This window comes from Ascaphus truei, chromosome 2 (genome assembly GCF_040206685.1).
Source record: "Ascaphus truei isolate aAscTru1 chromosome 2, aAscTru1.hap1, whole genome shotgun sequence".
Lineage (NCBI taxonomy): Eukaryota > Metazoa > Chordata > Amphibia > Anura > Ascaphidae > Ascaphus > Ascaphus truei.
Window position 1 is genome coordinate 12,857,581 of NC_134484.1, and position 26,825 is coordinate 12,884,405.

A 26,825-nucleotide genomic window follows, 5' to 3' on the forward strand; every position below is an offset into this window, starting at 1 on the left:
CACACACACACACCGCAATACGGGACCACACACACACACACACCGCAAGGGAGACCTACCCCCATCAGGAAATAACACAGTAACATTGCAAATTATTATAATAATAAATACCAGTAACTGTCCCTCCCCACCTCCTCCTAATACAGAGATAACTGTCCCTCCCCACCTCCTCCTAATACAGAGATAACTGCCCCTCCCCACCTCCTCCTAATACAGAGATAACTGCCCCTCCCCACCTCCTCCTAATACAGAGATAACTGCCCCTCCCCACCTCCTCCTAATACAGAGATAACTGCCCCTCCCCACCTCCTCCTAATACAGAGATAACTGTCCCTCCCCACCTCCTCCTAATACAGAGATAACTGCCCCTCCCCACCTCCTCCTAATACAGAGATAACTGCCCCTCCCCACCTCCTCCTAATACAGAGATAACTGCCCCTCCCCACCTCCTCCTAACAGAGATAACTGCCCCTCGCCACCTCCTCCTAATACACAGTGATAACTGCCCCTCCCCACCTCCTCCTAATACACAGTGATAACTGCCCCTCCCCACCTCCTCCTAATACACAGTGATAACTGCCCCTCCCCACCTCCTCCTAATACACAGTGATAACTGCCCCTCCCCACCTCCTCCTAATACACAGTGATAACTGCCCCTCCCCACATCCTCCTAATACACAGTGATAACTGCCCCTCCCCACCTCCTCCTAATACACAGAGATAACTGCCCCTCTCCATCTCCTCCTAATACACAGTTATAACTGCCCCTTCCCACTTCCTCCTAATACACAGTGATAACTGCCCCTCTCCATCTCCTCCTAATACACAGTGATAACTGCCCCTTCCCACCTCCTCCTAATACACAGTTAACTGCCCCTCCCCACCTCCTCCTAATACACAGTGATAACTGCCCCTCCCCACCTCCTCCTAATACACAGTGATAACTGCCCCTCCCCACCTCCTCCTAATACACAGTGATAACTGCCCCTCCCCACCTCCTCCTAATACACAGAGATAACTGCCCCTCCCCACCTCCTCCTAATACACAGAGATAACTGCCCCTCCCCACCTCCTCCTAATACACAGAGATAACTGCCCCGCCCCCCGGCGGGTGAGTGAGGGGGAGAGAGAGAGGAACCTGCCTCGCGCCGGGTAAAGGAACCTGCCTCGCGCCGGATAATAACGGTCACTGCACGGACCCCGGCGCCACACTGATACACACACACATCAGGAGGGGAGGAGTTACACCGAGGACCGTGACGATACATGTAACCTGACCAATCGCATCCACACGCTGCCCCCCTCCTTTCCCGCCCCCCACCGACCAATCGAAAGAGTGGCCTTGAGGAGGATAGGGGCAGCAGACATAGGGGATGGAGAGAGGTTGTTTACACGTAGGAGCCGGTCTCCCCTGACAACCTGTGGGGAAGTCACGTGTTACAGACTGCTGGGCGGGGTCTTGTTGTGACAGGCTGATGAAGGGTGGCTGGGATTATATCGCCACCTTGTGATAAAACAAAGAATAGCAGCCAAACCACATGCTGCAGGAATAGTGATAATGAAGGTTCAATCAATAAAGCAACAAAAACTACAGTAAGTATATATATCTATATATAGATATATAGATATATATCTATATATAGATATATATATAGATATATATATCTATATATATATAGATATATATATATAAAAATAAAAATTCAGACAAAAGGTGACACATTGTGTGCTCAATTGCATGTCATTTCCCAGAATCCCTTGCTGCAGTGGAAGTGCTGTATGCTGGGTGATAATGATGAAAGGCAGGGTTGAAGACCTGTCTAAGACATGCAAATGAGCATACAGTAATATTTCCATTTGCCCTTAGAGGGTGAAGTAGATCTGGATACAAGGCTATAGCTGTCCTAGTCGCCTTGAGGCAGATAGTTGTAGGATGCCAAAGTGGGTAGCCTGGTTAACATGGGACAGGAACTTCTGATAGGATCTGCACTACGTGTGTCCAAAAGTAGGTTGACACCTAAGTACTGCAGGGAAGCACGAGTACTCTAGCCAGTAACCAAAATACTAACCGCAGAGTACTTGTATTGGTCTGCAATTGTTTGCAGTATGCACCTAGAGAGAGTTTTGCCTAGCCTGAGGTACACAGATGTTACACTAAGGCAGAGGTTACCTACACTGCAGATACACCAGGAGAGTGTGCTTGTACCCCATCAGAAGGGCTGTACTAAGTTGGAGTAAGAGAAGGATTTATTTCACTGAAGGTGGCGACTGCCCAGCTAGGGAGTACCATGCATGAAATGTACGAGCTTAAGACTGTACGAGCTTAAGACTGATAGAGCACCGCGTGGTGCGAAGGATCTAAAATGGCGACTCCCGCCAAGCCTGGATAGCGCTCGTGCGGCGTGCAAACAGGCTGCAAGAGAATTATTTGCAGGGATATGCCCAGGTCTGGCGCGAAAACCAGAGCACCGCCCTTGCAAGGGAAGTGGCGCGAAAGCAGAAGCCGCGCCCCCCTCTCTTGTGACTGGCTCAGAAACGAGTCTGAGTCCTGACGTGAAACTGAGTGTCCCTCCTCTAATCTCCACCAGAGGGAGGGGTCACTGCGAGAGCCAACCAGAGAGCTCTACTCCGACTAAAGGAGGAGCTGGATGTGAGCTGCTACACCCCCAGTCTCTTAGAGCTGGCAAGCAGGAGAGATCGATTTGTCGAGCTTCCATGCTGACCCGAGTAACTACCGCGAGCTATATGGCCGCGTGCCGCATCAACCCCTTCCAGCTTCCAGGAGGCCTCCTGATAGTCGAGGTGGAGGGCAGATAATTATTGTGGTGTTTGTGTCTCCAATGCAGACTACCTGGGGCGGAGCTCAGCACAACCGCAAGATGTCCGTAGTGCGGGATTTTCTATCTGTAGCCAGTGGAGCCATACCTAACCGTCGTTGCCCCGCCAACCGGCTCCCCAGCGATGTTGATGGAGGTGGACAACCTCGAGACGGTTGATATCTCAGGCCCGTGTACCCTATCGAGTGACCTGGTCTCAGAGTCGGATCCAGGGGTGGAACCTGTGCGGACGGAGACCGCTAAAGAAAAGGTGACTACCCAGGGAGAATGGGGATCGCTGTTGATGGTGGTGCCGGAACGGGACCGTTTCGTGCCCCTTGCCTCCAGTGAGAGTATGGAGCCCCGCTGTCGTTTCCTGTGGAGATGCCCCTTCCTGCTTCGTCGGACGACGAGCGGGATAGCGGTTCATCGGTGGTGATGCACCTACCGGCGGACCACTACAACAGTACTGCAACAAGAGACGAACCACTTTCCTGTGAAGTCGAGCAGCTGGGTTTGGAGGTTCCCTGACTGCAGGCGCTGGTGCGGCCTGAAACACGGAAGAGTCCCACGGCCGTGGCGACTCCCAGTGTGTCTGAGATGCGACCCGAGACTGCGCTAGAGGACGAGAGGACCATCGCGAGCCAGCGGAGCGGTGAGAAGCCACCACCTTCTTCTCGACAGGCTACGATGGCGGACACCGTAGACGAGGCCCAGCCCGGTGCCTACTTTCGTTAGAAGGATCCCGCTGAACTTCCGGTACCGCATCCATTGGAGAAGGAACTTCTGGTGCGGGACCTGGATTTGTACCGAGCTGCCGTAACGTCGTGTGAAGATGACGCCACTTTCGATTCCACCAGCGGAGCGGAAGTACCCGCCCATTTCACAGATGAGTACCAGTCTTTCCCCAGAAGAAATGGACAGATACATGAAGGCCGTGATGGGCCGAGGAAAAAGAAGGTTGGGTGAGTCCGAGCCACCAAAGACCCCCACTGGTCACCGCATAGCCTGACTCAGAGACTTTGCCAAGAACTGTGCCACTTCCCCGCCACCACTGCCCCATGCCCAGGCCCTTGCCCCTGTCCCATCTCACTCGGGGTCCCGATCGAGTCACCAGAGATCTGGGAAGTCACTGGGTATCCCTGCAAAGTTTTCTGCTTCATTAAAGGACTAGGGGGATTGTGTATCATCTGATGACGGGTCTGAGAGGGAGGTTGTAAAGTATCACACACCCCCGGTAATGAATCCCACTGTGTACACCTGTGTGATTAGGGGTAAGCCCAAAGGATCATGTTCTTCTTTTAGTAGTACTGGCACATCCGGTACTTCTTCTCTGAGAGACATAGAAGGGTCAGTGTCTTCCTCCGGAGTAGAGGATCATAGCACCAAATGGTGGTCTCTGTTGTATCAGGGGTACTCTGAGTTTATAGACTGCAAGTGGTTCATCCTAATGAAGGGAGATATTGTTGATCACTGGTGGGATAAGGGCACTTACTCAGTTGAAGAGGCAGCCGAAGAACGTACCAGAAGGCTAGTAGAGTTTAAACAAGGGCTTGTAATACCTGAAGGTCCCTCTATACTCTACGATGAAATTGCCACAGAGGAGCCCTTGCACTGGGTACTGCCAGACGAGGCAGGGAATCATAAATTGAACAAACTAAGCAGAGCCGAGCAAGCCATAGTTACGAGAGCTCGGGGATCTGCTGCAGGAGCTGGAGTCTGCAAGAATAAACCAATCCCGAACAGGTCTCAACGTCCTAGACTCAGCTTACAGAGTGAGACCCATCTCGGAGAAGCTACCCTACAACCTCCAAGAAAGATGGATTTCACAAGGCTCCAAATACAAAAGGGAGAAGCAAGTCGCCTTCCCTCACCTCTCATTCTCCTTGAGCTTCATTTGCGTAGCAGCAAGAACAAGAAACGATCCCAGTTTCATGTTAGGTGCGTAGACCACACACAGTGCGAGCCACCTGAAGAATGAAAGGCCAGCGGCGAGATAATACCTATCTCGGTCCACAGGATGGACGTGTCCCACACGGCCCAAACAAGTCCTGACCAGTCGGTCGCTGAAAACAAGAGACCCAAACAGGGAATGTCCCATACACAAGAAGCCACACCCACTTAACAGGTGCTTTGGGTTCAGGATGAAGTCCCTAGAGGAATGTAAGAAGTTACTCGGAGAGTTCGGAGTTTGCTTCAGGTGCTGCGATTCCACAACCCCTCTAGCCAAAGAATGTAAAGAAGCCATCAAATGTGCAGTGTGTAACAGTGACAATCACATAACATCCCTACATCCAGAGGCGCTGACTGTCCACCAACTCAACAACCCTTCCTCCATAGCGGAACATTGCGGGGAGGAAGGAGAAGTGGAGCCAACATCTGTCACGTCCCAGTGCACCGCGGTTTGCGGAAAAGGATGTGACAAAAGGTCCTGCTCCAAAATATGCCTTGTAGCTTTGCACCCCCAGGGACAACCTGAGAGGGCGGTTAGGATGTACGCCATTATCGATTATCAAAGCAACAGATCATTGGCGAAAACGGAATTCTTCAGCTTGTTCAACGCACGAGACAAAGCCTCACCCTACACACTCAGAACCTGTGCAGTATTAACTCAGACAACAGGGAGGAGAGCAAATGTCTACACCATATGTTCAGTGGACAACAGAGTGAAGATAGCTCTCTCCAAACTAATCGAGTGCAATCACATGGCGGCAAGCAGGGATGAGATTCCACACCAGACTTGGCACGCCATCACCCACACCTCAGAGGAATAGCCAACTACATCCCGCCGGTAGAACAAGGCGCCAAGATCTTGCTGCTGCTCGGTAGGGACATCCTGAGGGTACACAAAGTCTGCAAACAGCGCAATCGACCCCACAACGCCCCATTCGCCCACAGACTTGACCTAGGATGGGTGATAGTGGGTAACGTGTGCATTGACAAAGAGCACGAACCAGATTATGTTGTCCCCCGCAGAACAGTGATAACAGAATGTGGACACACATCCCACTCCGAACCATGTCTTGGCCATATCCAAGTGATAGGAAGGCCAAGCGAGGAGAAGAGACAAGGTCATACCCCTGAGATCAACAAAAACACCTTCGCATCAGGGGAATGTGACAATGGCCTAGGATGCTCAGTAGTCCAGATAACAAGGGATGACAAGTCAACTTCACTAAAGGAAGAAAGTAACCTCCTGAAGGTGATCGACAAAATGTTCGTCCAAAACAAGCGAAACAATCGGACAACCTCCTGCGAACGATGGCGCATCTCAGACCACAGCCATTTCACTCCGCAGAATGCTTGGTGGCAAAGCAGCCAGCTCAGCGGTTGGCAAAGCTGCAAAAGGTTGCACCCCGTAGGTTAAACTACAAGGGCAAAAGACTGCTCTATCACATGTCTAAAAAGAAACAGTACTAGAGACCTTTCACAGAGGAAGTTACAACGGCAAAAAGAGACTGTTCTATGTCACGTTCAGAGAGAGATGTAAGCGGAGGAAATCAGTTGCATCCATTGAGAGAAGAGCATCTCTAAAAACAGCCCCCTTTGGAAGCTGAATCCCTTCATCGATGATAATGGCCTCATGAGAATAGGAAGTCGTCTCAACAAGTCCCAACTGCGCAGGGAGGAAAGCAATCCTCTTTTGTTCCTAGCCAACATTACATCGCTACTCTGTCGGTTAGCCACTGTCATGAACAAGTCATGCATCAGGGACGACACTTCACAGAAAGAGTTACCAGACCAGTGTCCGCAGCCAATCTACAGGGCACGTCATGGCTTACGTTTCTCACACTACCTGCTGAAACATCATCAACCCTAGCCAATGATTTTGAACTTGTAGATCCCAGAAAAGACACGGAGATAAGATCTCAAGCGTCGGTATTACTCACGAACATACTGCCCAGAAACACACATGGAGCACATCGATTCCATCGCTTCTCAAGGTGGACGACCCTCCTGCAAGCAGTAGCGCATCTCGGGCACATAGCCATGTCCTTCCGCCTAACACCAGGTGATAAAGTGCTGCCATGACTGGCATATCTACAAGGGGATGCATTCTGTAGATAAAACTACAGAGACAAAAAGACTGTTCTGTCACAAGTTTAAAAAGAAACAGTGCCAGAGACTTTCACAGAGAGACATTGTGGTGCATCCAGCTAACCTGGACCGGTGCATCCACCTGGCATCTGTTGCCAAAGGACTTTGGCCAAGGGACTTAGGAGCCAGTGGTATAGGCCGGTATCACATCGTTATGTGGACATGGATTTTGTACTGTTACTGTATGTATATATGTATGTTCCACACATACCAGGTATAGTGGTATCTACAGATACCAGATGGTGAGTGTCCTGGAACAGGATTGTTTAATTCCTGTGCCCCTTTGCAGCTCATAGGATTTGTGTCTCCCTAGTTCAGCTGCCGGTAATTTCCCCTGTCCCAGCAGCTAGCTGGATGTGTAAGGCAACATTATTGATACATATGTTCTTTACACAGCCCTAGTCAGTGTTGGTTACCTTAGCAACCTCCTATTCTCCTAAAATGAGAGTGGGCTATTCCACCCCCCTCCCCCCCCGTCTCTGTTCACAGTTGGTCTGATCCTGAGACTATTCCTGTTTCCCAGAAAGCCTTACACTTCCTTTTCTACCCTAGCTGGCTGAGTAAGTACATCTCATGCTATTCACCTCCTGGCAAGGATTACCGTTTTTTACCTTTCCCTACTATCAAGCACCCTAACTATAGAAAAGCTCTCTCTCACTACACTATCATCTACAAGCGCCTTTGTGTGTCTCTGCTTTCCCCAATAAAGTGAAGAAAAAACAAAGAACTTGTTGTGCTTGTAAAAGGAACGAGTTAAGCTATCTGGCCATACTTTACCCAGCGTATACCCTGTGGATCCAGAATAATAACTACTTCCTGATAGGCAAACAGGTGACAGCAGCACTGGTAGTTCCTCTATCCAGGGGCTATACATGTCCATGTGTAGACATGTATTAGCTCAAATGTTGGGGGTTCCTACAAAGTGCCCATTGCGCGAAACGTCAGAGTAACTTTTTTGTCAACATCCTTGTTGTCACCCAGCCCAAGAAATTGTTTTAAACCATTTTTTGATGTGCTGAGCCCTAGCTTTATTTTCTATGGAAATGCAGGGCTACGGTGGACCACAATGCACTCGGGTTAGCACTAGAAATATTGACGTCAACCTGCAAAGACTAAAATCTGTGAGAATTGTGATCTTTAGGCCCCAAAAATTGAATGGATAGGGAAACCTACTGACTTTAATTAAGCTCCATTTAAGGCTATGGGACCCCTGATGTTAAAAATGAGTGAGACGGAGAGAAAATCCATGAGAGTGGACGTCTGTAGAAAACAAGCAGCGGGCCTAAAAAGTTATTATGACATACAATCAGGTTGGCAATGCTATAGTGCAGGTATATGAATCCAACCTCTCTCGCCCTCCTACAAAATGTTGCTGATATCAGACATCCCAAACCTCCCCTAGTTAGCCAAACATGTGTCATATTTCCACTTTATCCCTGATAAAAGTTCCCTCTTCTCAATGTGTATGGAAAATAGAGCGGTCTTGACCGTTATACGGCCCAGAGCTCCCTTGTATAAATGTTTACATTTCACAATGTCTGATATTTCACTATAATCCAAAAATTCCCACATAAATAGATTAAAGGGATGAAGTTGACTCATACTACTGTTTTTGCCCATTATGAACACTGTTGTGTTTTCAGAATACAGTACCACAATTGATACTTTTAAAGGGCAATGTGTACTTTATTAATGGCCTTTTGTAAAAATATGTATTTATTTTCTTCTGTGTCCCTTAAAACGGATGCTTATCATATAAGGCTGCGTTCACAGTGCCGTCCACAGTTGACGCGTTTGATACAGTGAACCGAATCTGCATGGCCACAGTCACGCGCTCGTGCACTGGCACGTACGCTCTCCCAAGCTCGGTACTTGGGGAGACAAACAAAATTGACTTTGAAGTGTGCTCAGCAACAGCCATTAGACACAGAACACAGTCATAAACACATACACAGCCACACACATTACACACAGAAATAGTCCCGATCCATGCCCCTGCCCCTCCCCCCCGCTCGTGCTTGCAAAATTATTGCAGGACAGCCGAGTGCTCATGCTTGGAGAGTTGATGATGTCACCGCTCTCAAGCATGAGCGCACCCAGCGGCACAGTGGACGCAGCCTTACTGTGTACACTTTATCCGTTGGGTTAATTATGGCATCATGGTTAATTTTACAAACAAAGAATCATTTACTTCTATATCTTCTAAGATCCAGTCTTATTAAAAAGAGATTACAGGTTGTAAAAACTATCCAAAGCATTTAATATCATGGGACCGGTACGTTTTTTTTCTTAAGGAATACTTATACGTGTATGTCTTTTTTAATACCCTAGCTAGATTTGATTCAACCCATTACAGTATGTCACTATCACGGATTCAGTGTTTTTGGGGGACTTTCCTTTTACCAGACCCCAACAAATATCTTCCTTGTTTCCCAACAAAAACCTCAGCCTCATCCATTAAATTCAGTGTAAAAATGAAGGTATTGACAAAGCAAAATGTAAAAAAAACCATAATAGCCCTTTTGTGATTTGATTTTTTATGAAGTCACACATTATTAGGTTATTATTTTTGCATCACTATTTATCCAAGCACTGTTTGATTTCAAAAATGTAACACGTGACAAGTGATAACAAGACTGAGGGTAGGGCTTGCTCTGGCGTTGCCAGGCAACTAGCTAGTCAGCCCCCACCAAAAAAGGCGCGAAAATAACTGTCACAAGCGCACCGAGACGTCTAGGCGCAGCACGCGGAGGTGACGTCAGCGGCCTGACGAACACAGACGCACTGGCTCCACCTATTAGTCTCCGGCGGAAGGCGCGCGCCCGCCCACCTCTAGCCTCACGCGCCGCCCCGCGGAGGCGGTGTCATAGAGATGAGCAGGAAAGGGCGCGGGCGCGCGGCTAGTGAGACAGAGTGGGGCGGGCGCGCGAGAAGGGAATGTGAGAGGTGCGCGTGTGACGGTGAGCTGGAGTGGGTGAGCTGGAGTGAAAGGATGAGGGGAAAGAGGGGTGTGAGGGAAAGGTTGGGGGGGGGGGAAGGAAGCACCGTCAGAGGAGGGCGTAGAGAAGGGGCAGTGGTGGAGGATAGGGTTAATAGGGACAGGGAGAGGAGGGACAGGGAGAGGAGGGACAGGAGAGCGAGTTGAATAAGGTCTGTGAATGTTATGCCAGGCAGCATTGAAGGAGTTAAACCAATCCATGGCGTTTATTTCTTAATCTGAATGGGGCCCTAGACCTGGGGGGCTGCAGTCTGTTTAACTTTTGGGGTCCCCTGCTTCCTTAGGCCGCGTCCAGGCAGAGAGCAACCGCGCTGCATTTATTTATTTTTTCATTTCAGGTTTGAAGCCTGGGGTCTCTGGAGCTGAACTGCGTTGGTTTCGGCTCTGCGTACCCCCTGCTTCCCGAGATATACCTCCGTAATGGGTGCCGGTATCTGTGAAGTTTAAATGTCCAGGTCGCGTGGGCCAATGGGAACCCCGCTACCAGATGTCCCGGCTTTCTATTGGCACACGGGACATTTAAACGCTACCATTATGTTAAGGCACACAGTTTCTCTGACTGCGTAGATACTCCGTAGGGGGTGTCCGCGTCTCTGGAAGCAGGGGGTTTCCCGGAGCTGAAATTAATCGGGATCACGGGACAAGTGACCCCCCCCCCCCCGGCTTCAATCATAGAACAAAAAAACGCCAAGAAATTAAACTGGATTGCTGCTTTAATTGTAATTATGACACAGCAGACATTTATCGTTGTTACTTTTAGCCCTTCTTGTATTAGGTTGTCCGCATTCTTGCTGTGCATGTTTGTGTCGTTCTACTTATGACGTTACAGGAATTGTAGCAGAACATATTTCCGCTGCGGTTCAGTAATGTGTTTAAGGCTGGGGCCATGGTGCCTTCGCCCGCGTGGAGGCGTGCGGAGGCTGGTCAATGAGCGGCCGCTTACCTGGCCGTGGTGGACGGGGCGTCACGGAGCTGGTTCGCCCTCATTGGGCAAACCGCTCACGTGACCCGCCTGTCGCGCCAAGAAATCGGTTTGACCTGATTTCTTGCGCAACATGCGCCCACACGCCGCATGGACGCGAACACTGCCTTAAGGCAGCCTGATAGCTCAGCACGGTCTGCTGTACCATGGCCCCAGCCTAAGGCAGCTGCGGCTGTGCAGATAGGGAATGTACAACGAGACGCTCTCTGAATTGTGACAAAGGGCCTTGTTGCTTTGTGTGAGTTATAGCTCGATTGGGTAAGCTCCTCTATACTAAACAAAACACGCTTATCTTCCCTGTTCCCTGCTGTATTAAGCCACCTTGGGGGTTTTGCTTTATCACCTGCTTTTGAAATGCCGTCTACAGTATGATATAAAAAAATTCCCGTCTTCAAACATACAAGATTACATGAAAGAAGTTTGAAGTACTGTGAAATGTGTTATCGCCCGCCTCGTCTTAATTGGTTCTCATAAAAACCAATCTTGTTTAATGGAGACATGCATTTTGTTATTGGTACACCTTCCATTGTCGTCTTATTTTAATCTGGTGTGTGTGTGTGTACTTTTGGTATATTTTGTGTGCATAACTGCAATAAATGTTATGCTTAAAAAAACAAACAAAAAAAACAGCAGGACCAAGATGTTCCTGTGCCGGAGATTTTCAGTATCTCCCGTGTTTCCTCAGATCTGTGACTCATGGATGCTGAGAGGGGACGGGTCCTGCGCCAGTGTCTGGAAGAGCCGCAATCGGTATATAGCCAATTACATTTGCCTTTTTAACAGGTTTTCCTCCTAGTCCATTTTTTTTTTCTTGGGGTGAGTTGCTACCTCTGTTTCTAAAACACCTGAATAATTGTGTGTTGGGACACATTAAAAAAAAACAGCTAGCCTAGTCTCCAGCCTTGTGTTCATACAACTGGGAATGATGGGCGGTGACTCTTGACAACATTATTCTTATCTATGATACTGTAAGTAAAACATATTGATGTTTCTTTTCCTCTAAAGGAAACCATGTAGCTTGCGGGTGGGTATTACAGGCATTGTGAGGTGAGCGAGAGGAAGGGCTCTTATTATTCTGCATGTACCATGACTTGGGGCAATCCGGGGTTTGGATTGGGACATGGATGTGTACTCCAGTCCTTCACATCAAACTGAATGTGAATGGGTCCTGGTTACGGAGAATAATTGACAAATACTCTTCTGAAAATGCAGAGTTCCTTGGATGAAAAGACAAGGCTGTTCCATTTCTGCATCCTGTATTCGACACGGGTTATTTTAATGCGTTACTGAAACAAGTGTTGAACGCCAATTGCTGCTTGTGTGAGCGAGTTCCTATCCTAGGGCGCAGTATACATTCTGCACCCAGAGGTGACCCTGATAAATTGTATCTTTCAGGCTATTTGTCTCTTATCTGCGGCTGACGCTGAAACGTACATTAATTCTTCCCATTAAGCATTAGTTTGGTTAGCAAATTTTGTCTTGCTACAAGATTATATTTTTTTGAATAACAAAAATAATTTAGTTTTTTTATAAATCTATTGTGAAGTTCCCTACGGTGCCTGTAAAAGTACAGATGTAGCAGACTTTATTGCTTACTTTAGAAATGACTTATCGCTTAATAAATGCATGAAATATTACCTGCTGTAAGAAAATGATGTGTGTTACAATTTGTTTTAATGGAGCTGCGTGAAACATTGCAACACCATTGGCATAATGTGTTGTGTTAACGGGAGCAATAATGTCTGCTACATCTGTAGTGTGACCGCTGACCCATTGTATACCTTAAACTGTTCATTTACGCCTTTACCGCACATTCACGTACAAACGGTTTCAAGGGGAAGCCCTATAGGAACGTGGTGGTTAAGCGCCCATTGGCAAACTAAAGCATCCCCTCCTTTCTTATAGAAGAGCGACAACATGGCAGACAGCAAAGCTAAAGCTGCACCAGTGAAGTTGGTCAGGACAAATCGTGTGCGAGATGATGCGGTGTCCTCCACCATACCAAATGATCTGGACCTGCTAAGGTAAAGACTGCATTGGGCTGTGCACCGGTCATCACATGGCCTTGGGTTTCCTTCTAGGCCCCTGTTGAGGGCTTAGGTAGGCACAGTGACAATCAATGGATGTGATGCCTAGTGTGTGTGATTGTTATCTTATTGCAATGTCTATTTTGTTAAATGTATGTTTGTAATGCTTCTAAATGCACGCAGGTGCTGTTAGCCAGATTTGGCTAATAGGACTATTGATATACAGCTCAACCCCTTTCTAACGCGATCCTTTACAACGCGGATCCGCTTATAACGTGATGCAAGCGCGGCTCCCAATTTTTGTATATACACTGGCGACACACTTTATTCGAGCTCGGCTAGTCCCACGAATTCGGGTATACCCGGGTGTATTGAGGTTTGTGACTGTTTTCTGCCCGAGTGCATTGGGTTATTTTCCAGGCAGGGATTGAAGCATTTTATTCCCGCTGGCTGCAATACTGCACAGTATATATATATATATACTGCATTACAATTCATGAATTTATGCCATCTGGTAGACACGCGAAGCATTGCAGCCTATTAAATCCTAATCATTATCATTTAACAGATCAGCCGCCCGTCAGCCAGGCATGAACCCAGGCTGGGAAGGCAAACACAACGGGGCTTGTCAGAGGTGAGGAGCGGCGCATTCCAGGTATCTGCCAGGTACATACTGGGTATTTGCTCGAATAAAGTGTGTCGGTGCAGTATGACTACTTTACAACACGATTATTGGTGTCTTAAATACTTTATTGTACAATGCATACAATTGTACATTATTTCTGACGCGATCCGCGTTATAAGGGGGTTGAGCTGTATAATTTTAATTTTTTTTTCAATATATGTTTGAAGCAAGTGTTCTCCGGAGCTGAACCCCATTCATTTCAGCTCCGGGGACCCCCTGCTTTAGGAGACACAGACCTCGGTATGGGGTGCCGGCAGCTGCTCCATAGTGGGCCAATAGGAAGCCATGACGTAATCCGGTCACAACTTCCTATTGACCCTCGTATCGCTATTGCAGGAGATAACGGCAGCCCATACAGAGTTAAGTATCTCCAGAAGCGGAGGGTCCCAGGAGCTGAAATGAACGGGGTGACCGGGCCACAGACCCACCTGCTTCAACCCTATCTTAATAATCATAATAAAACGCCCATGAATTGCTCATTTTAGAGCTGCTCTGTGTAGACGGGCTGCTTCTCTCTGGTACTCTCCTGCGCAGCTCTTAGTCTGGTCGCTGGCTCGGCAGGATTAACGCTGCTGTGGTCCCATTCAAACGCGGGGACCCCGCAGCTTTGATCCTCTTCTGTTGTCTTGGTTGCGCAGCTCAGAGTGCAGCGAGTCTTGCTACATCTGCAGGTTTAAGGTTATTTGGCATATCCCCAAATAACTTTCCTTTGTAAAGAGATCACTGGTATCCGCCATCACAGTTTTTATGTGTAGTAAATCCCACACTGTAACTGCTCTTACTGTAAAGAGCCCTTTCCTTTGTTGCTGGCGAAATCTCCTCCTTTCCTACAACTTAAAGGGGATGGCCCCCGAGTCCTTTTGTACTGTCTTTGGGTTGAAAGGTTCCTTGTAGTTACCTTGAATATATTTGTTAATTATAATATCCCATTTTAGACATATCGTTTCTCATGTAACAATCCTTATTTGGATTGTCCCTCTTAATGCGCAAGACCTGCCACGCCCTTTATTAATATGGTGACCCTTCTCTGCACTTTTCAGTTACATGTTTTTTAATGGACAGTTGTCCAAAACTATACTCCATATGCAAGTTGTGGTCTTGCTTAGGACACCTCCATAAACAAGAAGAAACCGGCCCGCCAGAGGTCTTCATTGAAAAAGATTTTAATCCACATAGATCGACGTTTCGGTCAAATACACTGACCTTTGTCAAGATAAAGTGGTGTACATGCAATGCACCTTATACAGTATCTGTGACTAAAGGGAACAGTTTCACATGATACAGGTGTAAGGGGTGTAAGTAATCACCGCCCATGAAAGTATTGTACAAACATGACACATTGTTACTGGCCGTGTTGCCCAGCTGTAACTTTGTATTGATGTAAAAAGTTGATGCAAGAAATGCAACTTGCAGCAGTCTATATCAGGGGTGTGCAAACTTGCCTACATGCGCCCCCCGGTCTCCTCTCCCCTCCGGCTCACGCCGCCCCTCCATGCACGGCTCCGGTGTCAAATGAGGTTGCCATGGAGACGCGTCGCAGGAACTCCAGGTAAGTGAAAAGTTAGAGGCCTCGCGCGATCCCCGGCATTTATTTTACATGCCTTTGGGGAAGCGCGGGGCCTCTGTAACAGCCGCGCCCTCCCCCCCACCACCCCCCGAAAATCTCGCACCCCCACTTTGCGCACCGCTGCTCTATACAAAATGCCCTGTGAGGGAGCACACAAGATGCAGCGATGCAAACTCTGCCACCAACAATTTATCAAGAGAGCCAAAAAGGAACAGTTATAAGGTTTCAAAGGAAACCTTATAACAACAATGCATTTACAAACAGACCATATTGAAGAGGCGGTGTTAAAGAAAGGAGTATTACTGTCTAGTAGCCGCCTTAAATTATTTGAAATGTGCTAGGCACTGAACCCTGCTCGTTCTGAGCTCAAACCACCATATTGATGACCTGAATATATATTGTATAGGTTCCATGTTGTGCTCATAGGAATCAAAGTGGACGGTGACAACATAGCCATAATTTCTGCAAGTCTCCTGATATACCATCTGTTTGCTTTAGAGACAAATCTTAAAGGCGTACCTTGATTCAGGGGTGCGCAAACTATTGGCGCTGCTCCCCTCCCCACTCCCCCCCCGGTGCTCGCGCCCCTCTTACCTTGTTTTCTGGCGTCAAATGATGTTGTGGGTTCATGTCACGTCATTTGATGCCACGTTGCCATGGCGATGTCACCACGTGCAGGACCTCTGCAACCGCCCGCGGCCCCCCAGGCACGCCCCCCCCCCCCCCCAATTTGCGCACCCCTGCCTTAAGTCACAATACTCTATAGTCTGAGTATTGGACTGTACCTAAAAATTGTTTAACAACTCTATTTTCACGACTCACTTTGTGTGTTCCTTTGGTATTAAGTACCTCCAGTCACGTGACCACAGAGGTGATCTCGGACAGTACGGTGTATCATACATACCCCTCTTGACCAGTGGCATTCGCATCGCTACAACCTGCGGCGCATCCCAGGCTCAGACCGTCACTGTGCTCTACACCATGGGTGCGCAAACTGGGGGGCGCGAGATTTTCTAGGGGGGGCGCGGCGGTTGCAGAGCCCCCGCGCTTTTCCCTCCGGCATGTAAATTAAATGCCAGGGGAGGCGCAAGGCCTCTGCAACTTCTCAGGTACACAATTTGGAATTGCTTACCCATTGTAACAATACGGCAGTGATAAGGCAAGCTTATTCCTGCCATATTAGGCCGCGTTCATAGTGTGAGCGACGGCACGCGCTGCAAGAACAAAATGCAGCAGCTCTATGGCAGCAGCCATAGTGCGCGTGCAATTTACAGCGACCGCGCAGCAGAATTTTGAACCGTCAAACCTTTTTTCTGTTTGTTTTTTCATGTCACGTGAGCAGTTCAGCCAATGAGGGCGAACCAGCCTGTGACACGTCCGTGACACGTCCGCCACGACTCCCCGTCACGAGCGATCTAAGGTCCACAGATGGCTCAATTCCCACTATATCCGGGGCCTTACACAGCCTGGGTTACAGTGCAGCAGAGCCAGTAAACGCTTGTTTTGACCTTTTGGGTCTCGTGAGTGGGAGGTTGGCTGCTGGTTTTGCGATGTGAAGCTGAAAGTGGCTGCAACCAGACATTAAAAAAGTTATGGTGAGTAAAAATACCACCTGTGGGCACATTAACACGCATGTCTCACACCGGTTCACAACCCAGTCTTTACCAATGATCTCTAAGCATACAATGCTTCCACTGCAGCAAGGGTTTCTGGGTAATAACATGAAAATGCAGCACTCACAGTGAGTCTCGATTATTCACTGTAAGTGCTCATTTGCAGGTAATTTCCCAGAATCCCTGGCTGCAGTGTGAGATATGAATGTGCTCATACTGTAATTTAAAAAAAAAAATTTAACACTCGCCAAAGCTTTGTGTACCCCGTGGTTGAAATCAGAACGTATCAGTTGCTAAACAAAAATGGCCTCACTGTGAGATTAAAATGGCCACTGCCATTGGCACTCATTGACACCAGAGGTTGCTCTGGTAACAACTGATGCTAGAGAAAAATTACGTAGGTAAAAACTTGGCAAACAATGCAGATTGGGAAAAATTTATGTTACCATTAGATCAGCATAGCATGAACTAAAGTTTTGTATTTACAGTATGAGCGGATCTGTATTTTTTTTTAAAGTTTAAAACAGCTTCTTTAAAATAACTTTATGTATTCCAATGTACTTGCTATAACAGGGTTGACACTGTTTCTTGAGTTCCACTTTGATTTTGTTATCACATTATCACTGTATCCGTTTGAAATCACGACGTAGGTTGACCCTGTATTTGCTATAACGCATGATTTCTCCACGCTGCAGAGTTTATTTCTTTTCCCCCAAGAAAAATGTGATACTGTAGGTTTATTACATTCAAGGGGATATTTTAGGGCAGTTTCGTTGGTTTAGCTCGAAAAATAACCCGTCAGATAATATTTTTTTTTTCCTTTCCCCCTGAATCATTATTTTTTTGTTAATCCCAGCTACAAACAATGTTCAATGCCTTTTAAAATTAGCTATTTGAGCACACACCTCTGTGACACTGCTGACTTACAATGTTTTTCTCTTTAGAAAAAGAAAATTAAACGGGGAGATGGGGAAGGACGAGTCAAAGTGCCGTGACCATACCACACCCAGGGACACACATTCTCCCCAGCGCCAGGCAGAAAATGGTCTTGCTGGGGAGGTAAGCTCATACGTTGTGCGTTCCTCAGAGATGAAGGCTCCAAGAACCTCCCTTTAAAGTGCTTTAGGAAGGATATTTGAGTACGTTTGCATGTCTGAGTGAAGTCCACAAACCTGCTTTACCCCATAACCGCACGGCATACCATGCTTCCACTGCAGCAAAGGATTCTGGGTCACTTATTTATTTTATATAGCGTCTTTATCCAGGGCTCTGTTGGCACAGAGAGATAAAGTGACGTGTGCCCAAGGTCACAAGGACCTGACACTGGGGGTTTGAACCAGGCTCCCCTGATTAAAACTCATTGTTCAGTCCGTGTCTTTACTCACTGAGCCACTCCTCCCCCCTGCTGTAATGTTCAGTATTAAAAGGGAAATACTTCCATGGTTACAATATAAAAAGTAACATAGACCTATATTGTGACTATTAAATTATTTGCCTTTTTTTTTATCCTGACCAGAGCACTTCTCACTGGATGATTGCGCTTTATCCTACATAGAACTTGTACTATAAAAGCTCTAGTACAGCCACTCTCCATTTAGCAATGTCTTGCTGCATATACAGTAGTGGCTGTTACATTTGTCTCTTCTACATAGGACTATGGCCTTGGCCCCGCTGCCTAGTACAGTGTCCGCTGTGGCGGACGCTGCACGGACGAGAGCCCTCCCCTCAATGGCGCCGGGCCCGCTGCGAGGGGGGGCTGCAGCGCTGGGGCGAGAGTTGCTCCTGCTCTCAATAGAATTCAGAGCAGGAATCGCAACGAGCGATACGGCACGCCCCCCGACGTTTAAGCCAATGAGGGCGAACCTGCCGGGTGACGTCATGGCCGTGCCCCCGTCACTCCCCCCCTCCCCCCCGGTCTCTCTTCCTGCAGTGAGCTGCAGACCAGGGAATCGGCTGCACGTGCCGCCAATCTCGCGGGCGCACGTTGCAGCGGAGATACCGGGGCCTTAGCCTAAAGAGTATTGATCTATTCTCGTTTTTTCCTCTAAACTCTCACATATCATGACTCCACGGGTTTGAATGCATGTGATTTGGGGATCTACAAACATCCCATCTTTAAGGATTTTATCTTGCTGCATTTGCTCTCTACCTATATTGGCCCTACCTAAATTATTTTGCCTGGGTCGAGCGAGGACCTAGTGTTGTGAGCTGGGGATGTTACTCTGGTTTCTAATCTGTTTGGCAATGCTTTAATGCTACAATAAAGAAGCATGTTTTAAATCACATTTGGAGAAGTGCTGTGACTTGTGCTCCACTTTTTGGGAATCCTATGTAATTTCCTAAAACTGACCACCAGAGCGCTTCTTCGAAACCTTGTATTCTCCTCTCCCTCTGTACGTCTATACTCTTCTTTGAACCAGTTATTTTTTTTTTAACGTTTGTCTCCAGACTGGATTTTGCCAATTCTCTGCTGATGGGTCTCCAAAAATATATTAAAGCCCTACGCTTGGTGCAAAATGTCACAGCCCATCTTCTAGCAGGGAAGGAGAGACTTCTCGCCAGTATTACATGATTTGCACTGGCTCCCGGTGGAGCAAAGTGTTCATTTTAAGATCTTGACTCCTATCTTTAAGGCTATCCATGGACTAGCTTTCTCCCCCCCCTCCCCTCCTAGCCTTCAGATCTGCTTATCTGCTTAATTAGTAACACTGCCAATCAGGCCCTTAGATATGCCATCGCCCCATAACTGGTTGAGCCTCGGTTTAAGGTAAATAAATCTGGAGGGAGAGTTTATTCAAGAACCGTTCCAAGGCATATGTAACAGTTACAGACCAGATTAAAATGTGAGACAGCCTTAGTTTTGAAAGAACTTAAACTGGTGGTGGCTGTGAGAGTCTCCGGTAGGTTGTTCCAGTTTTGGGGTGCACGGTAAGAGGAGGAGCGGCCGGATACTTTGTTGAGCCTTGGGACCATGAACAGTCTTTTGGAGTCGGATCTCGGATGATAGTTGCTGCATGTGGTAGGGGTGAGAAGCGACCACCCCTCCCCCCCTTACCTACCTGTCCGATCACAGATTATCCCTATACATGGAGTTGATCTAGGACTAGGTGATTGCTCTATATCAGTGTTTTAGGACCCATATTCACCTTCCGTCTCCAAGTCTTTTATGACGGTTCGGTCTCCTCAACACAACCTTGAGACATTTCTGAGACGTGTTCATGCACATTTTAATATCATTCTGCCGTTGGCATAAGTGTTGTATTTGTCAGTGATCTGTCATTTCCCCTGCTGCCTGCAATTGCATGTTTTACTTACCTGTTGGCAGCTTGCAATCTAACTGCATCTCTGTTACTATCAGCTGATTATTTGCAGAACAGGCGACTCTGGGACTTTCCACCACCGGGGGGAGCAATTTGTCTTCATAGAGCTGTTGCAGTCTGTATGCTTTTAGGCCAAGCTCACGGTGGCGGTGTCGCTACGTGCACGTGCTTGCGTCCGTGTGCACCTCCGGGACTCTTACCTGATTGCCTCTATGGTATGTCCTCAAGTGCGCGCGTCGACGCTGCTACATTTTGCCGAGACAACTCCATTTGAGATTTCGGGCTGCAGTCGCGTGACGTCAGCGTCATGTGAGCTGGTCAGCCAATGAGGGTGTACCAGCTCTGTGACACGTTTGCCATGCCCCCGATTGCCTCCCCAAAATCCTGAAGCTTTTTGCACACATCGCTGGGTCTGCAGGAGTGCGCACGGTAGCGCCTGCACGCGCGCCACCATGAGCTCGGCCCAACACTGCATGATTCAGTTCTGTGTGTCTTTGTCACCCTACTGTGTTAGTTGTTGCATATTACCTTGCCACCACACAGCTAACAGCATTAGATAATCACTAATTACCCATCGTGATTGTCTTATTGGCCAGTTGTCTGTTGCAGCAACATATAATAACCAGCCTTATTGTTGTACTCTAACAATTAGCTGGATTTTCAGTATAGTGTCCATTTCTGTGCCTTAATTGGGGTCCCCTTATATTTTATATTAGTCCACAGACTCATTTAGTTTTAATATTAACACACCCACGATCTGGTATCACCACTCATTGTCAGGGACGTCTTCATAACCAACTATAGGTCATTCACCTTTATGCCACACATTAGTATGTACTTATTCTACTGCATAGCCAGTGCATGGGATTAGGGGACTTCAGTCTCTAGCCTACTTACCTGGGGAGTCTAGGGTTGTTCTCTTTTGTCTACGTATCGTTGTCCTAGTGCACCCTGCATCTTAATTTACCAATTGGAGGCTGAGCGAGTTTGCCTTTTTATTTTCAAGTACACAATGATACCCATTAATGTTTAATACAGTAGGGCCCCACTCATACGGCGGGTTCCGTTATAGGCCGCTGCCGGAAAGCGAAAATCGCCGAAAAGCGGAACATGGCATTTGCTATGTCAACCAGCGATTTTCCGTCTTTCCTACCCCTTCTGTGCATGCGCGACCTCGCCGTCCCTCTTCTGCGCATCCGCAGACATGGCGGCCCCCTTCTCGGTACTGCCGTATTGGCGGGTCACCAAGAAGCGGTGCCCTACTGTAATGCTGTTGGCAAATTTAATACAATTTTATTTCTTGGGTCCCGACTTCTAGGGAGATTAGATTGATGTTTTGTATATGGCTTCTCCGCAGGGGTTACCATGACTCGTGCTGGATTCGGGTGGCTGGGCGGTGAGGTAGCAAGGTTCTAGAATAATGGTCGCCAGGAACTTGAGTCATACATCAGTCTTTTATTCAGGTCCCCAGGCACGGGGACCATACACCACACTTCAAACATTGTACGGTTTATTTATTGTTATAGCTGCTTTACATGCTTCCATGAGTTCCCACTCAACACTCAGAGGGAAGTATATCTTAGTTTCTTTAATTGTTCTGAGACCTGGGCCCTCCCCCCCTCCCCTCTTTCTTCTGTTTGGGATACCCCTCTATATTATCCTAGTGGGTCCTGTACAAGTGACCCAAATACCTTTTTTGTAGGTGCGTGTACTGCCACTTGCCTACCGCCGGAGAAGACTGTTAATGCAGATCCACGGTTAGAGCCAAGGAGTCCTCGTTACTGATGCCCTCTGTGGCATGCCGTTAGCATACTTCAAAGCTTATTGTGGACTTCTTTAATAATCTTCTGGGATCCTGGCTTAAAGGCTACTATCCTTATCTACAACATAATAAAAGGGGCCTGGTCTGTGCTATTAATTTATAAACATTATTTATCCACTCACCCAAGGCTCCTCTACTCTTGTCCTCCTGGAACCTACCCTTCTTGAACTTCCCCTCCCCTGATGTACTCTCTGTGATGTGATGCTCCCATGGCAACACAGGTTGGGGCCCGGTACATGCTATCCATACAAGTAACCCTTAAGAGGGGGGGGGGGGTTACACTTGGTCTTGATCTTGGAAATCCACACTTTATAAGGTGTTTGTAACAGGGGACTTAACCCTGTTCACAAATGTGCCTCTAATCCAGCAGTGTGGGGGTTAACTGTTGGTAGCAAATTAACTAATACCACCTGCCTGATTAGAGGTGGTAGAAAAAGCCTGCCTTTGAGACAGGAAGTAACTCATTAGCTGTGACTGAGAGCTGAACTTGGGAGAGAGAGCAGAGATTGTCTTTGACTCTCACAACAGTCTTGAGCCCTGCCAGAAGAAACAGCAGAGCTGCTTACAAGACACAGGGAAAACTTCTGAACCTGAATGCTGACACACCCTGAGGGAAGGGAGCTGAATCAGAGAAGATTTTCCCTCCAAGGAACAGATAAGACTTTCATTATTAAGAGACTGCTCTTATCTGCTTATTTCATGCTATATGTTTTGGGGCTGCGAGACATGCTTGATATGGGAGTTGTGAATTAATTGCATGGTATTTTCACTAGAAATACTCCCAAGTGAATAGAAGCTTTGTCCCCCCCCCCCCCTGTGTTTGGATGATTTCCTGATGAAAAAGGAAAAGGCACAATAAAGCCTATTATAATTTCACCTTATAAAAGCCTCCAATTGTGTACCTCTGTGAACGTCCGTCTACAGTGTTCTTTAAAGTAATGTCTTTACAGACATTAAAGTCAATAATAAGTGTGTTGAAGCTTTGTTTGCTTATATCTGGAGCGATTAGAAACTTAACATAGCTCCAGAAAACAGGATTAAAATGAGAACAGTCTAGTCCTTAAAGTCTTCCAGCACTTTAAGGCTTCAATGTTTAGGGGAGAGGAACAGTTTGCCTGTTATATAATGTTGTACTTTTTGGTGGATTGAGAGACTGACCCCGTGTTCAGGTCACAAAATACATTGCAAACATAGAAATATATAAAATATTTACATTCCCAAAAATGTATATGAGATTGCTCTGATTCCTAATAACACACAGGAAGCATGTGCATATTTTCTCTAGAGAGAGAGAGACACTTGTATGTATAAAATAGTTTTACCTGTATCTTTTTCTTATTTTTGGCATGTATGCAGCATTCTCCCAGTAAAGGGGATACTACGATCAACTGTACGGAGAAACTTGGACAAGAGAATGTAGTGACCAGGTAAGGCCTGTTTTATATACATCAGTGAGTGCTATTAAAATATCCTTCATGGTCCAGCAGTGTATATACTGTTACAGCAGCAATCTCTCCTAACTCCGGGGGGCTCAACTCCAGTCCTCAAGTCCCCTCCCCCCCCCAACAGGTCATCAGGATATCCCAGCTTCAGCACAGGTGGCTCAATCCGAGGCTCAGTGGAAGACAGCCTTTGATTGAGCCACCTGTGCTGAATTAGGGATTTTCTTAACCTGACCTGTTGGTGGGTCCTCCCTCCCCCCCCCCCCCTTTTTTAATTTTTTTTTGCAGGAATGGAATTGGGTGGGTGGGGTGGATCCAGAGCCAAATAGCGCTATTTTCAGACAGGGGACCCCCTGTTCTCTAAAGACCGACCTGTACTACTTTCTATTTTTTCTTGATGTCTCTTGGCTACAGATAATGAGTGTATCTAGAGAGGTACACAAAATAGAATCCCTTTGTAGGCGCACCGCAGACCGTTATAGAATAAATGTGGTCAGGGGAAAAAAATGTGTTTAACAAAATAATAAATATTTTTAATCAAATTTGTGATTGTGTAATAAAAATAGCAAATATTAAAAAACTAGTATTTACTATATTAAAAGACACTAGTTATGTCGCAACGGTAGGTCCAGAGGAACTACTCTGGGACCATCAGCAGATGTAGCTAATGTTAATTCACTGTGATGCCTTAGTTGTTAAGCATATATCAGATGTATATCAAGGTATGTCCTGAAGTGGATGTTAGCCACTCAAATGTGACATCTAGTGGTGCTGAGATGTATCACACCCTATGCCTTAAACTTTATTATTTAATGCCTCTGTATTTTAATGTTACCACTAGCAGTGTGTGGTCCCGTGAGTAGATGCACCGTTAGGATCCGCCATGCATATAGCTACAGTAGATGGAAGGTCCTTAGCTGTTCTGTGTGGCTGGCTGGGTGAGTATTGCTCTGGTGCGGATACAGATATGCCCTGATGGTGTGTGGCTACCTCGTTCTGCTCACATGTATAGTATCTCAGCAGTGATGGGGTTAATACCCACTATACATATGGAGATATTGCTCTTTGTGTTTTCGCTGGGCGCGCAGGCACACTAGTTTTGGAGCTAGAGACAGACTTGTTAGTTAGTTTGAAGGTGTCTGCGTTCACTTCAGTGAATACTTGCCGTGTCGCCCCTTGCGCCCCTTGATTTTTGCCCCGTAGACCCCGTGCACATATATTTGAATGTCGGGGAGTACACAATTTGCGTTATTGTATATACAATAACGCAAATTGTGTACTCCCCGACATTCAAATATTGTATATACAATAACGCAAATTGTGTACTCCCCGACATTCAAATATATGTGCACGGGGTCTACGGGGCAAAAATCAAGGGGCGCAAGGGGCGACACGGCAAGTATTCACTGAAGTGAACGCAGACACCTTCAAACTAACTAACAAGTCTGTCTCTAGCTCCAAAACTACAGTGTGCCTGCGCGCCCAGCGAAAACACAAAGAGCAATATCTCCATATGTATAGTGGGTATTAACCCCATCACTGCTGAGATACTATACATGTGAGCAGAACGAGGTAGCCACACACCATCAGGGCATATCTGTATCCGCACCAGAGCAATACTCACCCAGCCAGCCACACAGAACAGCTTTTAATATAGTAAATACTAGTTTTTTAATATTTGCTATTTTTATTACACAATCACAAATTTGATTAAAAATATTTATTATTTTGTTAAACACATTTTTTTCCCCTGACCACATTTATTCTATAAAGGTCTGCGGTGCGCCTACAAAGGGATTCTATTTTGTGTACCTCTCTAGATACACTCATTATCTGTTCATATATCCACTCCCTAGGCAGCACGCACTAACCAACAAGGGGTTTTCGAGCGAGGTTTCTATCTATAGTTATCTGTCTCTTGGCTACTTCAGATTTCTCACTGTCCCGGCTTTTCTAGCCGGATTGGCTGCTTAGGAAAGTTCCCAAGCGTTGATTGGCTGCTGAGTTTTTTTTAATGAAACTGAAAATCCTATAAGAATCTGTGAGCCAATCAGATTGGTAGTCTCCGGTAGTAAGAGTGCGGGCGGCTTTTCAAAGTTGCTTCTGCGCGAATAGCACGGCTTCGATTTCAAGCCTGAGAAGCCTGCCCGCCAGAGTCTAAGTCCCGACTTTTGCACCCAAGTTCTCAGAAACGAACGTAGCGGTGGCGTATAGAACTATGACATATTAGAGGTTTTACACGTTTTCACTCTGAGGTCTACAGTCAGTAATACTCAGACTTATTGTATAATAACATATAACATGAGTCATCCAGTAGAGTACCGGGTATTCAGTAACACATTACCTGACAGCATTAATAATAAAAAACAAACACAAAATAAACAATCCAAAAAACTGACAGACAATAGAAAATTGTGATTAAACAAAAATAAATAAAATTCTAGAAACAAGTCAATCTCAAATAGTTGTCCGAGTTATCGTCTTACAGTGTTCTATTAGCCGTAAGCTCTCACCATGGCAGCCAAAGGCATTCAACTTGTGACCTATTGTCAGTGGTTACATTTTATAGTAGTTCTATTTTCATAACTTCCCATACTCTCGACTCCCGCTGTCCCATAGTGGGCGCCTCCAGCCTTTTCCAGCTGGCAGCGATGGCACATCTTGCTGCATTTAGCATGTGTATTAATAGACATTTCCTAATTCTGTGCCTTTTGAACCCTTCTCTGTTTAGCAGTGTAATACTCTGGGATTCTTGGGATTCTAATCTTGGTAATATTAAAAATCTGCTGTCATATATCCCAAACCCGCTCTATTATCTTACACTCCCACCAGATATGAAGCATTGCTCCCACCTCCTCACACCCTCTCCAGCACTTATTGACAGTTCCTGGGTAGCATTCTTTCAGCTTTTGTGGTGTGTAATACCACCTGTACATTATCTTATATCCATTTTCAAGAATATTCGCTGATATCGAGGTAGAGTTGGCATTACTCCACATCTGTGTCCACTCGAGAGCAGAGTACTCCCTACCCAGCTCTTTTTCCCAGGCTAGTACAAACCCTGGTTTAGATTCATTATTAATTTCTAGTAATGTGCTATCGATGGACGATATATTGTGCCTGCCTGCACCCCGCAAAACCAGCACTGTTTCAAAAGGATTTGTGTGTGTGTGTGTGTGTGTGTGTGTGTGTGTGTGTGTGTGTGTGTGTGTGTGTGTGTGTGTCGTTCATATAATGTAAAATTTGCATATATTGCCACCTCTCCCCTTCAAATTTGAACTGGACCTGAAAGTGCTTAAACATCTGGTCTTACCATTATCCATCCGATCTCTCAGCCTAACTACACCCGCTTGACCCCCATTTTTTTTAAAATAATCCGATGTCGAGCCCTGGGGGGAAACCGGGGTTCCCACATATTGGAGTTAGTGGGGACGGAAACGTGGAGATTCTCATCT

At 46.7% G+C, this 26,825-nt stretch overlaps 2 protein-coding genes across 11 annotated transcripts in view; one reads left to right on the forward strand and one right to left on the reverse strand.

The window, feature by feature from the left end:
• The window catches only part of RHPN1 (rhophilin Rho GTPase binding protein 1), a 96,025-nt gene extending 94,782 nt beyond the window's left edge, over window positions 1-1,243 (reverse strand). The window contains exon 1 of one of the 4 annotated variants that reach the window (XM_075581461.1): window positions 1,143-1,243. The gene's annotated coding sequence lies outside the window, so the exon portion shown is untranslated. Of the gene's footprint in view, window positions 1-701; window positions 723-1,069 lie in introns of those variants that run through there. The other 3 variants (XM_075581460.1, XM_075581462.1, XM_075581458.1) reach the window with 3 other exon arrangements.
• Window positions 1,244-9,679: 8,436 nt separating this feature from the next.
• The window catches only part of TOP1MT (DNA topoisomerase I mitochondrial), a 75,784-nt gene continuing 58,638 nt past the window's right edge, over window positions 9,680-26,825 (forward strand). Inside the window, exons 1-5 of one of the 7 annotated variants that reach the window (XM_075581409.1) lie at window positions 9,687-9,874; window positions 11,580-11,644; window positions 12,800-12,918; window positions 17,731-17,845; window positions 23,285-23,355. In XM_075581409.1, coding sequence (XP_075437524.1) covers window positions 11,591-11,644; window positions 12,800-12,918; window positions 17,731-17,845; window positions 23,285-23,355 — 359 coding nt within the window. In that variant the 5' untranslated portion in view covers window positions 9,687-9,874; window positions 11,580-11,590. Of the gene's footprint in view, window positions 9,889-10,033; window positions 10,632-11,579; window positions 11,645-11,786; window positions 11,863-12,799; window positions 12,919-17,730; window positions 17,846-23,284; window positions 23,356-26,825 lie in introns of those variants that run through there. The other 6 variants (XM_075581420.1, XM_075581424.1, XM_075581416.1 and 3 more) reach the window with 6 other exon arrangements.